The 17,936-nt window shown below is 34.6% G+C and overlaps 2 protein-coding genes and 1 pseudogene across 4 annotated transcripts; 1 reads left to right on the top strand and 2 right to left on the bottom strand.

Annotated features, from left to right (window-relative positions):
* Nucleotides 1–1,013: 1,013 nt before the first annotated feature.
* Nucleotides 1,014–4,429, bottom strand: LOC25482902 (MDIS1-interacting receptor like kinase 2-like; annotated as a pseudogene).
* A 1,130-nt stretch (nt 4,430–5,559) lies between these two features.
* On the bottom strand, nt 5,560–16,669 carry LOC25482896 (MDIS1-interacting receptor like kinase 2). Of its 3 annotated transcripts, XM_039834442.1 has the most exons (3): nt 16,318–16,656; nt 14,158–15,522; nt 5,560–6,010 (listed from the first exon to the last, which is right to left on the bottom strand). In XM_039834442.1, the coding sequence occupies exons 1-3, from the start codon at nt 16,559–16,561 to the stop codon at nt 5,694–5,696; spliced, it is 1,926 nt and encodes a 641-aa protein (XP_039690376.1). In that variant the 5' UTR covers nt 16,562–16,656; the 3' UTR covers nt 5,560–5,693. The 3 variants fall into 3 exon arrangements, with proteins under 3 accessions (XP_039690376.1, XP_039690373.1, XP_013466960.2); XM_039834439.1 differs by having other exon boundaries at nt 14,158–16,656; XM_013611506.3 differs by lacking the exon at nt 5,560–6,010 and adding an exon at nt 13,428–14,012 and having other exon boundaries at nt 14,158–16,669.
* Nucleotides 8,377–12,942, top strand: LOC120580572 (pentatricopeptide repeat-containing protein At5g16860-like). Its single transcript, XM_039834451.1, is given in 3 exon segments — nt 8,377–9,383; nt 11,186–11,322; nt 11,325–12,942. Coding segments are annotated over 2 exon segments (1,725 nt in total). The 5' UTR covers nt 8,377–9,383; nt 11,186–11,189; the 3' UTR covers nt 12,917–12,942.
* Nucleotides 16,670–17,936: the final 1,267 nt, after the last annotated feature.

The following is a 17,936-nucleotide window of genomic DNA, read 5'->3' as shown; positions in this document are numbered from 1 at the left end:
CTATTGAATTTGGTCCATGATTCTCACAATGAACGATATGAGTAAAATTTGAATAAGTACAACCTTTTACCTTATTGTCATGATTATTATTGCCTTGAACTACTTCTTAGTGTTAACAATATAGGGTTTCAATAGAACAACATAGAGACAGCCAAGGTTTCAATAATATAACAATAGCATTCCTTGTCAATATGTTACAAGAGAATATATCGTGCTTCGGGTTTCTGTGTTGGTAACAGAAATTGTGTGATCTTTATTGACGAAACCTTCAATTATTTTCAGAAAATGCTATATGGGAATTGTGTTTTTTTATTTGTATCGAGGTAGGCTTTCACCTTTGTCCGATTATACTAATTTTATGCATTTTGTTTGAGGGAAACTTATATATAATAAAATGTATATGAAGAACATCACCGTGGCATGAACAAGTTATCATAATTATGAAGTTTCTAACTAGATGCATCAATAATGGTGGACTTTGATTATATTTTATACTGTTACTTTTGCATAGTATATGTTTAGTAACGAATTACTAATTACACTCGTGAAAATATGTTGGAAAATGAGGTAGAATTTGGTCTGCCAAATAAGCATTTTGGTGGGTTCTTCAACTATCGTGTGCAAACAAGCTGTGATTAGATTATTCATGGTTTGTTATGTTATTTTCATTTGGTCTTGACAACTTGCATTATTATGGTGATGTGAAAATGAAACTTATATGATCAGTTAAACTTAAATCCCAATTATTTAACTTAAAGTGAATCTTCTCTGGTGGTTTAAGAGGAATGCTATGGTCACTCACTCAAACACTGCTATATTCTAGATAAGATAACTATGTTGACAAATTCTTGGTTTCTTGTTTAGTTAGATTAGGTTCAGATAGTTCATCCTTTGTTTGTATCTATTTGGAAGTTTTCTTCGTTGTGCATGCATCATGTACTTATTACTTAATGTGTAATTCTCAGTATAAAAGATTAAAAATCAATTTACTTTTTAGAAATATTGCCTGGCAACACAAACAAAAAGTTTTACTAATATGAAACAATGACAAAGCATATTTGGTGAAAACAACATTTAGGCTATATATACGAGACAATATATATTTGAAGATGATTATGACATTACAAACTGCCTGCAGACCTGCTCCATGGTAGGGCGAGAAATCGGGCTTTCAGTTAAGCAAGCAACTGCAATCCTTATCATCGATGCCACTTCTTGAACAATGGTATTTGTAGGATGAGGGAGACGTTGGTCTAACTTATCTATCAATGGCATAGTATCAAGTCTCAGGTCCACAACACTTTGTGAAGGTTGCTGCCACAAATAAGTTACAATATCTCCAGGGTGCTTTCCAAAAAGTATTTCCAAGGTTAATATCCCAAAACCATACACATCACATTTCTCATTTACTTCCATTGTGTATGCAAGTTCTGTAGAAATTTAAAAAGATTTTATCATGTGAAAAATAGGATTCCATAAACAAAACATGAAATGTAGATTAGACAATTGTGAAATAATTTCATTTTACCTGTAAGTACTAAAGATAAAGTACAAAATATTATAACTTTAATTAATATAAAAAAGGGAATTGACCTGGAGCAGCATATCCAAAGGTGCCTGCAAAAGAAGACATATTGGATGAGTTGGGATTTAGAAACTTAGATGTTCCAAAGTCTGAGACATGAGCTACATATTCCATATCCAAAATAACATTCTTGCTGGATATATCTCGATGAACAATAGGAGGGGAACAATCATGATGCAGATAGCATAAAGCATTAGCTATATCCTTAATGATATTCACTCTCTTATTCCAATCAAATTCACCAGCTTGTTCATTGTCCTTCAAAATGTTGTCCATGCTACCCTTCGCCAAGAATTCATAAACCAAAAACGAGTGTAGTCGATGTGAACAAAACCCATATAACTTAACAATGTTGCGATGTCGAATTTCTGTCAAAGCATGGATCTCATTTGTGAAAGATTTCAGATTAGACATTTCCTCATTTTGTAATGAATGAAGTTTCTTCACAGCTACAACTTGACCTGTGGGCAACTCTGCTTTGTAAACATTTCCATGTCCTCCAACCCCAATGAGATGCTTGTTGTCAAAATCTTCAGTGGCTTCGATAATGTTCTCATACACCATTTTGCCATCAAAGCTCCATATTTCAAATAGATTTTCAATTTGAAATTCTTGTGCTGGCTTGTGTTCTTTTGTGCTTGAAGTTCGACACAAAAGGTATGAGATCCCATAAAAAATTAATGCTAACAGTAGAGGGCCTAAAGTGAGGGATAGAACTAGCACCAAAATTTTGTTAGTCTTATGATTATGAAATTTGCCACCAGATGTTGAGCAAGGCTCTAGGCCAGAGACATTACCACATAAGCCTTTGTTATTTGTCAATGCTTCAATTGGAGCTCTTTTGAAAGCTGTAACATTTGGAATCGGACCCTCCAACGGGTTGTAAGATATATCAACAGTTGTCAAGCTTAACATATCAACAAAGCTTAAGGGAATGGTACCAGAGAGATTGTTATGTGAGAGATTCAATGTTTCTAAGTGATTTAACTGGCCAAGCATTGCTGGTATGGTTCCATTCATAGAATTCCCACTAAGATCAAGGTTTTCAATAACATTCAATTGGCCAAACTCAACAGGAATGTTCCCCTCAAGCTTATTATGGCTCAAATTCAACTGCAATAACCTAGACAACATACCAAGTTTTTCCAGGATGAAGCCACTTAAGTTATTTGTTGCAAGCTCCAATGCAGTTAGTTGATGCAATGATGCAATTTGTACAGGAACTTCTCCAGAAAGATGATTGTTACTTAACGAGAGTTTGAACAACAAAGATAAATATTTTAGCTCCTTTGGAATTTTTCCCATTAGATCGTTTGAAGACAAGTTAAGCTCCTGTAAATTTGTTGCTCTGCCTAGTTCTGGTGGTATTCTTCCAGTTAAATTATTACCGGAGATTTTTAGGCTTGTGAGATTCTTGCACTTTCCCCAATTTGGAGAAAGATGACCATAAAAATTATTATCACTCAAGTCCATGTAGTCCAAGTTTGGATACACACCAAAACTCTCTGTTATATTTCCAGTCAGTTGGTTTTGGTTAAGCCTCAATCTCTCAAGGCTTGAGCAATTCTTCAAACTCTCTGGAACTAGGCCTCTGAACTGGTTAAGTGCAGCAGTGAATGTTTTTAACTTCCCACCGACACAAATATTGTGAGGTAAATGACCAATAAATTTATTATCATATAATTCGAGTACTTCCAAATCCGTAAGCCTATTCATTTCTGCTGGAATATTCTCAGTGAGAGAATTTGATAAAAGAGTTAATGCACTGAGTTTTGTCAAATTTTCGATAGTGGAAGGAATTGGTCCAGAGAGATTATTTAGTGAAAGGTGAATAGAATCCAAATTAATCAAATTACCTATGGAAGGTGGAATTTTTCCAGTGAGAGCATTTGAGTAAATTAATAATTCACTCACTTTGGTTAAATTTCCAATAGTGGAAGGAATTGGTCCAGAGAGTTTATTTTCATGAAGGAGAATAGATTCTAAATTGACCAAGTTACCCATGGATGGAGGGATTGATCCTGAAAGATTGTTTTTTAACAATTGGATTGTGGAAAGGGAATAGAGCTTTCCTAATTCATTTGGAATGCTACCAATGAGATGGTTATGATAAAGGTAAAGATAATATAAATTGCTCAAATTTCCAATTGTAGAAGGGATTGGGCCTGAGAGATGGTTCGCAGACAAGTCAAGTTCGCCGAGTTGTTTTAGATATCCAATTTCTCGAGGAATGAAGCCAAAAAGACTGTTATTTCCAAGATATAGTCTCTGGAGGTTGACCAAATTCCCAATTTCACGAGGAATCTGGCCAAAAAGTTGATTCGAATGTAACATGAGATTTTTTATTTTGGCCAACTTTCCTATAGAAATTGAGATAGACCCGGTGAGATAATTAAAGCTGAGATCAAGATAGGATAGTTTGTACAAATTACCAATGGTATTGGGAATGGTACCAGAGAGTTCATTTAGTGATAAATCAAGAGTTTTTAGATTGGACATTACACCAATATGGTGTGGAACTACACCGTAGAAGGAGTTGCTGCTTAAAACTAAACTTTTCAATTTCGGAAGTGATGAGAAATTGAGAGTTTGAAGCGTACCTTTTAGTCCAATATTGGTGAGATTTACCTTGTTGATGGATTTTGAATCATCATCACATGTGATTCCTTCCCAACTACTACAAGGATTATTACCAATCCATGAAGAGAGCAATGCCCTGTTGTGGTTGTCAAGGCTTGCTTTCCACTTCAACAGAGCATCTGCCTCACTGCCTTTGATTTTTGTTGCAGCATGAGGTGATGTGGCAATTACATACACATAGAAGAACAAAAGAAGACACGACATTGGTAAGAACTTCATCCTCTGAAGCATTTGAATACAATAAAATGAAAGTATTGGCAATCACTGATGTATTATAATTGAACAAGAGACTTATTATGATATTGCATGCATCATATTGGGAGATGTAGCTGATATTTATTTATACACACAAACATAATACGTAAATAAGCTATTGTAATAATTAAAGTCAGTCGTCCACCGATTTGGAGTAACAGGGAGGTAATGAGTTTAACTTTCAATTAGAAAAATATATACTTAACTTTCATTAATCTAACATCATTCATTGTTATTACTTTTCAATTTTGTTTATGAAAATATTTTTAGATGGAGGGATAATGCCCCTGGCCAAAGTAGAGAATACCTTAGAGTGTGTTTGGATGGGGGAATGTTTTGAGGGAATGTAATGTTTTGAGGGAATTCAACTACTTTGAGGTGAATTCAAACAATAGAATTCACCTTAAAGTAGTTGAATTCCCTCAAAACATTACATTCCCTCAAAACATTCCTCCATCCAAACACACTCTTATAGGGTTCAATGGTCATTTTCAAAAGAATTTACATTTACCTCCTTCCAAAGATACTAACTAAATTTTAGCTTGACTCAGTCATCATTTATAAAGAGATTTAGATTTATCTCATTAAGGATACTATCTGAACATAAACTTAAAACATTTGAATTCAACCTCCCTCCAAAGGCACTAGTAGGGCTCGAACCTGGGTTCTTTCGGATTCAAGACCTGTCTTTTTACCACTAGACCAAGCCTTTGGAGTTCAAAAGTTTATCTTTTTAACACTACACTAAACTCATAGAGTTAATAATTCAATATTTATCGCCAACATTGAACTAATTTCTCCACCATTTGGAGTAAATGTACAAGTCTCTCAACATTTTATGACTCCTAAATTAGGAAAACTAAAGCAATTATTCCTTATAAATATTTTGATGTCTATATAATATTGTGTGCACATCATTGATATGAGTCTACCATGTGGTCAAAATTAATTTATGGATTTGCGTATAAACAAAAACTAGACCTTGCGGGGAGGATGTCATTCTTTACAGTGTGTGTAGTGATTTTGAACATTTTAATTTTGCTTTAAAATTATTGATATTTATGGAATAAAAGGCCTGATTAAGTAAAACTCAATAATTTTGTCTAAATATTATATGAATTATAGTATCAAAAAGATAATGACGATCATACAAAAGTTCAATCGTTTATATTGAATCCACCATATATATGAGACAATATGTATCTGAAGATGATTATGACATTACAAACTGTCTGCAGACCTGCTCCATGGTAGGGCGAGAACGCGGGCTTTCAGTTAAGCAAGCAACTGCAATCCTTATCATCGATGCCACTTCTTGAACAATGGTATTTGTGGGATGAGGGACACGCTGGTCCAACTTATCTATCAATTGCATAGTATCAGGTCTCATGTCCATAACACTTTGTGAAGGTTGTTGCCACAAATAAGTTACAATATCTCCAGGGTGCTTTCCAAAAAGTATTTCCAAGGTTAATATCCCAAAACTAAACACATCACATTTCTCATTTACTTCCATTGTGTATGCAAGTTCTGTAGAAATTTACAAATATTTATGTGAAAAATAGGATTTGAAAAACAAAACATTAAATGTAGATTTGTGAAATAATTAGATTTTACATGTAAAGTACTAAAGATAAACTACAAAATATTTTAACCTTAATTAATGAAAAAAAGAATTCACCTGGAGCAGTATATCCAAAAGTGCCTGCAAAAGAAGTCATATTGGATGAATTGGGATTGAGAAACTTAGATGTTCCAAAGTCTGAGACATGAGCTACATATTCCAAATCCAAAATGACATTCTTGCTGGATATATCGCGATGAACAATTGAAGGTGAACAATCATGATGCATATAGCATAAAGCATTAGCTATATCTTTAATAACATCCACCCTCCTATTCCAATCAAATTCAGGAGCTTGTTCATTGTCCTTCAAAATGATGTCCATGCTACCCTTCTCCAAGAATTCATAAACCAAAAATGAGTGTAGTCGATGTGAACAAAACCCGTATAACTTCACAATGTTGCGATGTCGAATTTCTGTCAAAGCATGGATCTCATTTGTGAAAGCTTTCAGATTAGGCATTTCTTCATTTTGTAATGAATGAAGTTTCTTCACAGCTACAACTTGACCTGTGGGCAACTCTGCTTTGTAAACACTTCCATGTCCTCCAACCCCAAGGAGATGCTTGTCGTCAAAATCTTCAGTGGCTTCGATTATGTTCTCGTACACCATTTTGCCATCAAAGCTCCATATTTCAAACAGATTTTCAATTTGAAATTCTTGTGCAGGCTTGTATTCTTTTGCGCTTGAAATTCGACACAAAAGGTATGAGATCACAATTAATGCTAACAGTAGAGGGCCTAGAGTGAGGGATAGAACTAGCACCAAAATTTTGTTAGTCTTATGATTATGAAATTTGCCACCAGATGTTGAGCAAGGCTCTAGGCCAGAGACATTACCACATAAGCCTTTGTTATTTGTCAATGCTTCAATTGGAGCTTTTTTGAAAGCTGTAATGTTTGGAATTGGACCCTCCAACTGGTTGTAAGATATATCAACAGTTGTCAAGCTTAACATATCAACAAAGCTTGAGGGAATGGTACCAGAGAGATTGTTATGTGAGAGATTCAATGTTTCTAAGCGATTTAACTGCCCAAGCATTGATGGTATGGTTCCATTCATAAAATTCCCACTAAGATCAAGATTTTCAATAACATTCAATTGGGCAAACTCAGCAGGAATGTTCCCCTCAAACTTATTTTGGCTCAAATTTAACTGCAATAACCTAGATAACCTACCAAGTCTTTTAGGGATGAAGCCACTCAAATTATTTGTTGCAAGCTCCAATGCAGTTAGCTCGTGCAATGATGCAATTTGTACAGGAACTTCTCCAGAAAGGTGATTGTTACTTAACGAGAGTTTGATCAACAAAGATAAGTTTTCTAGCTCCTTTGGAATTTTTCCCGTTAGATGGTTTGAAGACAAGTTAAGCTCCTGTAAATTTGTTGCGCTGCCTAGCTCTGGTGGTATTCTTCCTGTTAAATTATTACCAGAGATTTTAAGGCTTGTGAGATTCTTGCACTTTCCCCAATTTGGAGAAAGATGACCATAAAAATTATTATCATTCAAGTCCATGTAGTACAAGTTTGGATACACACCAAAACTATTTGTTATATTTCCAGTCAGTTGGTTTTGATCAAGCCTCACTCTTTTAAGGCTTAAGCAATTCTTCAAACTCTCTGGAACTAAGCCAGTGAACTGGTTAAGTCCAGCAGTGAATTTTTTTATCTTCCCACCGACACAAATATTGTGAGGTAAATGACCAACAAAATTATTAACATCTAAATGGAGTGCTTCCAAATCGGTAAGCCTATTCATTTCTGTTGGAATATTCTCAGTGAGAGAATTAAATGAAAGATGTAATTCGCTAAGTTTTGTCAAATTTCCGATAGTGGATGGAATTGGTCCAGAGAGATTATTTTGTGAAAGGGAAATGTAATCCAAATTAATCAAATTACCTATGGAAGGTGGAATTTGTCCGGTGAGAGCATTTACGCCAAGAGTTAATTTACTCAATTTTGTTAAATTTCCGATGATGGAAAGAATTGGTCCAGAGAGATGATTTTTTGAAAGGTAAATAGTATCCAAATTTATCAAATTTCCTATGGAAGGTGGAATTTGTCCAGCAAGAGCATTTGAGAAAAGAGATAATGTACCGAGTTTTGTTAAATTTCCGATGGTGGAAGGAATTGGTCCAGAGAGATGATTTCTTGATAGGTGAATAAGATCCAAATTGATCAAGTTACCTATGGAAGGTGGAATTTCTCCGGAGAGAGCATTTGAATAAAAATACAATTCACTTAGTTTGGTTAAATTTCCGATAGTGAAAGGAATTGGTCCAGAGAGATTATTTTGTGAAAGGTCAATACTATCCAAATTAATCAAATTACCTATGGATGGTGGGATTGACCCAAAGAGATTGTTAATCGACAAATTAAGAGTTTTCAGACTAGACATCTCTCCAATATGGTGTGGAATAACTCCATACAAGGAGTTGTTTGTTAAAACTAAGGTGTGTATTTTCGGAAGTGATGAGAAATTGAGACTTTGAAGAGTACCGTTTAATCCAATATTGGTGAGATTTACCTTGTTGATGGACTTCGATTCATAATCACACGTGATTCCTTCCCAACCACAAGGATTATTACCAATCCATGAAGAGAGAAATGCCCTGCTATGGTTGTCAAGGCTTGCTTTCCACTTCAACAGAGCATCAGCCTCGCTACCTTGGATTTTTGTTGCAGCATGAGGTGATGTTGCAATTACAAACACGTAGAAGAACAAAATAAGACATGACATTGGTAAGAGCTTCATTCTTTGAAGTATTTTGGAAATTTCAACACAATGAAATTATTGGCAATCACTGAGATATATATAATTGAACTAGACACTTGTATCATGATGAATGCATTACAATGGGAGATTTAGGTGATATTTATAATGCATTGTAATTGATATTCCCACTTGTAATAGTGAAGACTTAGCTCATTAAAGTCTTTCACTTTTGTCTTTAAGGTGAAGACTTAGACTTATTATTGTGGTTTTGATCAGAAACATGAGGTTGGAGTAATAGGGGCCACAAAAAAAGAAAAAAAAAAATCTAATTCATTGAAAGACTTATCTTATCTCTCCATTGACAGTGATTTCACCAATATATGTTTCTTACCATTCACAGTCTACTGCACTTATCTGCAGCAATTCTGGAATTGGAAGACTGCAATTCTTATGATTGGTGCAGTTCAAGGACTAACTTATCTACTTGAGGAGATTCACGTACCTCATAGTTGCCATATCATTTAGCTGAAGTACATTCCATTTTTTATTTAACATTTTTCAAAGTAAACTTCACAAACAATTTGTACTATATTTTTTACTTCTCTTAGAGTATGAATTAAATCTAGATTTTTGTGCTACATTTTTCTGCTGTTGTTCACGGGTTGTTGCATTGTTTCCAAGCTTATAATGTAGATTTTCCATTTAGTTAACATTATGTTTCGTATTGGTTTCATGCATCATATTGTAATCTTTTACGGCTTTCCTGTCCGGGTACTAGGTCTTTTTCAATTATTATGTTGGGTGTATCCGTTAACCACTTCATCAACAAAACAATGGCAATGTTCCTTACCTTAACAACCCATTTTGTGAATACTTTGATATGTCAATAAAAGGCTTCTTTGAGATCCAGTCAAAAACCAGTATGATTTAATGATCAGCAAAAAGTCATTGGCTTCTTTGATTGTAATTTTTTACCGTTACTTTTGTATACTATATGTTTAGAGATGAAGTTCCAATTACACTCATGAAAATATGTTGGAAAATGTGGTAGAATTTGGTCTGACTGATTAATATGGCAGTACACTAGAGAGGATGCTGTCCAATGTAGAGAGTTTGGAGGAGTTGAAACTTACTAATTGCGAGAAACTGATAGATATTCCAGGTCTCGAATGCTTGAAATCCTTGAGAAGGTTCTTATCTTCTTCTTTTTGCCCATAAATCCTGATACAGTGAATAATAAAGATTAAGAAAATTAAATTTACAAGTATGATAATGAAACAAATAAAAGAAAATTAAATAGTAGGTGGATTGAACTTTATTTTCCTTGCAACTTACTTCCAGATGCTATTAACTGCAGATTGCTAACAATATATTTATGGAACTCTCATTATTTCACATTCTATTTTGAGTAATTGCATTTACTTTTAGTGGCAAAACATTTTAATGTAGGACACGATAAGTGCATTACATACACCATATAAATATTAAAATGCTCTGCACCTAAAAGATTACACTTGATTCTTCAAACATTGTCTAATAATATTAGTAATATCAGGGGCCATATTGTCTGGAATGTCCAGACGGCCATCCTCCTCACCAACATGATAAATAACTCGATATAGATGCACTTCTTTCCAGGGTTCCTGCTTGGTAAAGAGCTCCCATAAGATGACCCCATAACTAAAAATATCACACCTACAAAATGAATCGACAATGTGTTGATCACTCATTCATTTTGAACAAGTTTGTAGCAACCAATTTAACTATTTGTCTATTTCATTAAATACGCCATGTAGTACATGCTAGCAAATAGAAACTTCAAGAATCTGCAAATGAAGGATTGCAAATTACCTTTTAAAGAAATTCGGTGATAATTGAAACATTTGGAGTTTTGGTTACAACATTAGTGCTTTTCAACTGTATACACATCAACCAATGCATTGAATGGTTGTACAGAAAGTTGAAGGAGAGAATGGGAAGCTTGCTTCACAAGTCTTCAATAGTAGCAGCTTACTTGCAAGGCTTGTACTTAGTTTTGTCCATAATGAAAAAAGTGATAAATGAATTCAAGTAACAACAGCATTGAAAAAACTTTATGATCTGGCTTTTTATGAAAAAGCTAGCATGCTCTCACGTTTCCCTCCGTTCAACTCAAAACCACCACTACTTATCAATACACATAATCTCCTCTTATATCATTCTTCTTCGTAAATTTCAAAACAGCAATGCAAATCTATAATCCAAGCAAAACTACTTCATCAACAATACATTATACATGGTCTCCTCTTATTTCGGTGTCGTAGAATTCGATTGTTTCTGTTTATTCGCATTGTTTTGTTCCAAATGATGCTGTTTTTCTTTTTAGGGAAATGACGGTTGGGTATGGGATTTTGCCGGATACTGTTGGTGTTGTTAATATACTTCCTGTTAGTGGTTTTCTTGGTTTGGGGTTATGTGGGAAACAAGTTCATGGTTTATGTGTTATAACTGGTTTGGTTGAGGATTTTTTGTTGGGAATGCTTTGGTTGATATGTATGCAAAATGTGGGAAAATGGAAGACGCTAGTAAGGTTTATGAGAGGATGCGGTTTAAGGATGTTGTTACTTGGAATGCTATGGTTACCGGGTATTCTCAAAATGGTAGATTTGAGGATGCACTTTCTTTGTTTGGGAAAATGAGGGAAGAGAGAATTGAGTTGGATGTTGTTACTTGGAGTTCTGTTATTTCTGGGTATGCTCAGAGAGGGTTTGGTTGTGAAGCAATGGATGTGTTTCGGCAAATGTGTGGATGTAGTTGTCGTCCTAATGTGGTTACGCTCATGTCGTTGCTTTCTGGTTGTGCGTCTGTTGGAGCTTTGCTTCATGGAAAAGAAACTCATTGTTATTCAATTAAATTTATTCTCAAGGGGGAGCATAATGATGATAATGATGATTTGGCGGGGATTAATGCTCTAATTGATATGTATGCTAAATGCAAGAGTTTAGAAGTGGCTCGTGCGATGTTTGATGAAATATGTCCCAAAGATAGGGATGTGGTGACTTGGACTGTGATGATTGGAGGTTATGCTCAGTATGGAGATGCAAATCACGCCCTGCAACTTTTCTCTGAAATGTTTAAATTTGATAACTGTATAGTTCCTAATGATTTTACCATATCTTGTGTACTCATGGCTTGTGCTCGTTTGGCAGCATTGAGGTTTGGTAAGCAGATTCATGCTTATGTGTTGCGTAGAAGTCGTATTGATTCAGATGTTCTGTTTGTGGCTAATTGTCTCATAGACATGTATTCCAAATCCGGAGATGTAGATACTGCCCAAGTAGTTTTCGACAGCATGTCAAAGAGAAATGCCATCTCTTGGACCTCGCTACTCACCGGGTATGGCATGCATGGGTGCAGCGAAGATGCTTTCCGTGTTTTTGATGAGATGAGGAAAGAGGCTCTAGTGCTTGATGGCATAACCTTTCTTGTTGTGCTTTATGCTTGTAGTCATTCGGGAATGGTGGATCGTGGAATCGATTTGTTTTATAGAATGAGCAAGGATTTTGTAGTTGATCCTGGAGTAGAGCATTATGCTTGTATGGCTGATCTTTTCGGTCGAGCCGGTCGTCTATGTGAAGCTACGAGACTCATTAATGATATGTCGATGGAACCAACACCAGTAGTGTGGATTGCCTTGCTTAGTGCTTGTAGGACACACTCAAATGTAGAACTTGCAGAATTCGCGGCGAAAAAACTGTTAGAATTGAAGGCCGACAATGATGGGACATATACATTGCTTTCAAATATATATGCTAATGCCAGACGCTGGAAAGATGTGGCGAGAATTAGATATTTGATGAAACGTACTGGAATCAAGAAAAGACCTGGTTGGAGCTGGGTCCAAGGAAGGAAAGGTATGGAAACCTTTTATGTGGGAGACAGAACTCACTCACAATCTCAGAAGATATATGAAACACTGGCAGATTTGATTCAGCGCATTAAGGCCATTGGGTATGTTCCACAGACAAACTTTGCTCTTCATGATGTGGATGATGAAGAAAAGGGTGACCAGCTTTTAGAACACAGTGAGAAGTTGGCTCTTGCCTATGCATCCTAACACTACCCCCAGGTGCACCTATTCGAATCACTAAGAATTTACGCATCTGTGGTGATTGCCATAGTGCCATATCCTACATATCCATGATTGTTGAACATGAGGTCATACTCAGAGACTCAAGGCGCTTCCATCATTTCAAAAATGGATCTTGCTCGTGCAAAGGGTATTGGTGAAAATGGATCAGATCATTTGATTTAGTATACAATATTTTTGCTATGGGAGAGGTAATTATCTTCTTTTTACTACACATCACATATTTACAGCTACATTATGATTGGATTGAGAACATTTGGTTGGATTTTGATTATTTATTTATATTTTATATTGTCATCAACAAAAGAATTTGCATTCTGTTAATGGTCCCTTTTTTTGAACTCAAAGATGTAACCCACACTGTAGTAGTTATATATATTCACCTCTTATCTTGTTCTACAACTTGTACTTGTCAATAAGGGGATCTGTCATCATTAGTTTCCTATATATTTTGTATAATTTAGGAAGTTACTAATTGTAGCTACTGAGTCTGTACTATTTATAAAGGAATATAGAATGAGAGAAGACATCAAGCCAAAATTCATTTTGACAGCACTAGTACTAGATTATCTGATCTATCATCATAACCTTGTTTATAAATATTTTACAATACATTCTAGTCGTATCTCGGTTTGAAACAAAAATGAACCTAACCTATGCAAATTGCGCGTATCTAATTTGATATGAATCACAGCATGGATCTCAATTCTTTCTGTCCGATTGTTGAGCCGTAACATGAACCTTACTTTATTCTGATGAATCTCGATTTATTATTATAGATTATGATTTTTTAGGGGTTGAACACTTGAGCTTTGTGTAGCCAGTCACTGTTGTCATTTTGATTGATGACTTGAATCGTGAATTATTTTGAAGTTTGGATACGATTATCAACTTTTGTCCTTTCTTATTCTTAACGAAATTAATTCTATCAGCTTCTGCTTCGGGTTTCTGTGTTGGTAACAGAAATTGTGTGATCTTTATTGAAAAACCTTCAATTCTTTTCAGAAAATGCAGTCGGGGAATTGTGTTTTTTATTTGTATCGAGGTTGGCTTTAGCCTTTGTCTGCAAAAGAATTTCATAAACAAAACATGAAATGTAGATTAGACAATTGTGAAATAATTCTATTTTACATGTAACTACTAATGATAAACTATATTCTAACCTTAATTAATTAATATAGACAAAAAAAAAAAAAAAAGGGACTGACCTGGAGCAGCATATCCAAAGGTGCCTGCAAAAGAAGTCATATTGGATGAATTGGGATTTAGAAACTTAGATGTTCCAAAATCTGAGACATGAGCTACATATTCCAAATCCAAAATAACATTCTTGCTGGATATATCTCGATGAACTATAGGAGGGGAACAATCATGATGCAGATAGCATAAGGCATTAGCTATATCTTTAATAATATTCACCCTCTTATTCCAATCAAATTCAGCAGCTTGTTCATTGTCCTTCAAAATGATGTCCACACTACCCTTCTCCAAGAATTCATAAACCAAAAATGAGTGTAGTCGATGTAAACAAAACCCGTATAACTTCACAATGTTGCGATGTCGAATTTCTGTCAAAGCATGAATCTCATTTGTGAAAGCTTTCATATTAGACATTTCTTCATTTTGTAATAAATGAAGTTTCTTCACAGCTACCACTTGACCTGTAGGCAACTCTGCTTTGTAAACACTTGCATGTCCTCCAACCCCAATGAGATGTTTGTTGTCAAAATCTTCCGTGGCTTCGATTATGTTCTCATACACCATTTTGCCATCAAAGCTCCATATTTCAAATAGATTTTCAATTTGAAATTCTTGTGCAGGCTTGTATTCTTCTGTGCTTGAAGTTCGACAAAAAAAGTATGAGATCCCATAAACAATTAATGCTAACAGTAGAGGACCTAGAGTGAGTGATAGAACTAGCACCCAAATTTTGTTTGTCTTATGATTATGAAACTTGCCACCAGATATTGAGCAAGGCTCTAGGCCAGAGATATTACCACACAAGCCCTTGTTATTTGTCAATGCTTCAATTGGAGCTCTTCCGAAAGCTGTAATGTTTGGAGTCGGACCCTCCAACTGGTTGTAAGATACATCAACAGTTGTCAAGCTTAACATATCAACAAAGCTTGAGGGAATGGTACCAGAGAGATTGTTATGTGAGAGATTCAATGTTTCTAAGTGATTTAACTGGCCAAGCATTGCTGGTATGGTTCCATTCATAGAATTCCCACTAAGATCAAGATTTTCAATAACATTCAATTGGCCAAACTCAACAGGAATGTTCCCCTCAAACTTATTTTGGCTCAAATTTAACTTCAATAACCTAGACAACATACCAAGTTTTTCAGGGATGAAGCCACTGAAATTATTTGCTGCAAGCTCCAATGCAGTTAATTCGTGCAATGATTCAATTTGTTCAGGAACTTCTCCAGAAAGATGATTGTTACTTAACGAGAGTTTGATCAACAAAGATAAGTTTTCTAGCTCCTTTGGAATTTTCCCCGTAAGATGGTTTGAAGACAAGTTAAGTTCATGTAAATTTGTTGCTCTGCCTAGTTCTGGTGGTATGCTTCCTGTCAAATTATTGTTGGAGATTTTAAGGCTTGTGAGATTCTTGCACTTTCCCCAATTTGGAGAAATTTGACCATACAAATTATTATCACTCAATTCCATGTAGTCCAAGTTTGGATACACACCAAAACTATTTGTTATATTTCCAGTCAGTTGGTTTTGTTCAAGCCTCAGTCTCTTAAGGCTTGAGCAATTCTTCAAACTCTCTGGAACTAGGCCTGTGAACTGGTTAAGAGCAGCAGAGAATTTTTCCAACTTCCCACCGACACAAATATTATGAGGTAAATGACCAACAAAATTATTATCATACAAATCGAGTGCTTTCAAATCGGTAAGCCTATTAATTTCTGTTGGAATATTCTTAGTGAAAGAATTTGAGAAAAGAGATAATCTAATGAGTTTTGTCATGTTTCCAATAGTGAAAGGAATTGGTTCAGAGAGATTATTGTATGAAAGGTAAAGAGTATGCAAATTAATTAAATTATCTATGAAAGGTGGAATTTGTCCGGTGAGATCATTTGAGTAAAGATATAGTATATTGAGTTTTGTCAAATTTCCTATAGTGAAAGGAAGTGGTCCAGAGATATTATTTTCTGAAAGGTTAATAGTATCCAAATTAATCAAATTACCTATGGATAGTGGTATTGATCCAAAAAGATTGTTAATCGACAAATCAAGAGTTTTTAGACTAGACATCTCTCCAATATGGTGTGGAACAATGCCGTACAGGAAGTTGTTTCTTAAAACTAAGGTACGGATTTTTGGAAGTGATGAGAAATTGAGACTTTGAAGTGTACCTTTTAGTCCAATATTGGTGAGATTTACCTTGTTGATGGATTTTGAATCATCATCACATGTGATTCCTTCCCAGCTACTACAAGGATTATTACCAATCCATGAAGAGAGTAATGCTTTGCTTTGGTTGTCAAAGCTTTCTTTCCACTTCAACAGAGACTCTGCCTCACGGCCTTTGATTTTTGTTGCAGCATGAGGTGATTTGATCATTACAAACACATAAAAGAACAAAAGAAGACACGACATTGGTATTGGCAATTTGAACACAATTAAGGTATTGGCAATCACAATCAATTAAAGTATAATTTGATTTGAACGCGACACTTATTATGATGAATGCATTATAATGGGAGATGCAGGTGATATTTATAAAAGGAGTGTTATTTGAACAACTATTTGGTTGATAATTATGGGACAACCATAATTTACAAAGAAAAAGTTGGTATTTGCACGAAAACCAAAACAATAGAGATATAAAGTAAAAAATAATGTAAGTATGAGAGAGAAAGTTGTCACAAAAGTTGATATTCCCATTTGTAACAGTGAAGAGTCAGGCTCATCAAAGTCTTCCACTTTTGTCTTTAAGGTGAAGACTTGGACTTATTAGGGTGGTTTTGATCAGAAACATGAGGTTGGTGTAATAGGGGAAGGTAACGAGTTTAACTGAGCCACAAAAAAGAAAAAAAATCTAAAACATTTATGATTAAAATATTTACTTATCTGCTTCCAAATATATATAGAGAGGGACACACACATACTTATCTTTTATTACTCTATTAAACCATTCATTATATAATCTACAACTCATAATTCAATTGGTAAAAATGTCGAAAATTGTTAAACCAAACGCCGTAAGTGCGATTTGAACCTCAATTTCTTCATTTATATGTGTGAATTTTCAATAATTATTGTCATTTTATCCATCTATCAAACAAAAATCATTCATTATATAAAACTCAAAATGCTTAGAACTACATCCAACCGCATCACCATCCCATAAGACTTTGTGCTTTAGTGAATCTTGCTTCTTGTAATAAATCATGATTGTGGTTGGATATAAAACATGCCTAAAAATACAAATGTCAAATTATAACTAAAGGCTAAGAATCAAACCATGTATGAGGTTGGATGTGAGGAAGCCTTACCCCTGCACCATAATATTTGTTGTGTAACAATCTAAAATATACTATACATTTTTTTTTAATAAATCTAAAATATAGTATACTTTTTTTTTGACAAGTAAAATATACTATACTTAGTATATGTAATTGTACTATATTTACATATTATTTTCGAAATTATATGATTGTACTAACTAAATAAATGATTTTTAACACTATATTATTATTACAATAAGGTGTTTTTATTTATTATTCTATTGCTTTTTTAGTGGTATGGTTTGTTACCTTATTATAAACTAGTGAAACAAATGTGTTTGACAACTTGTTTTAAAAGAAAAAAAAATGTGAAAGTAAAAAAAAAAAGTTTATTCGTCGTTAGGGTTGGCAATGAACCGAACCAACTCGATTAGAGTTCGTAATTCGATTCGATAATTGATTCGTCGAACTTGATTCATGAACCAAATGAGCCGAACTTGAGTTGAAAATTAAGTTCATCAATT

Source organism: Medicago truncatula, chromosome 1 (assembly GCF_003473485.1).
Source record: "Medicago truncatula cultivar Jemalong A17 chromosome 1, MtrunA17r5.0-ANR, whole genome shotgun sequence".
Taxonomy (NCBI): domain Eukaryota; kingdom Viridiplantae; phylum Streptophyta; class Magnoliopsida; order Fabales; family Fabaceae; genus Medicago; species Medicago truncatula.
The sequence above is the reverse complement of the archived record's forward strand: the minus strand, read 5'-3'. Positions and strand labels throughout refer to the sequence as shown.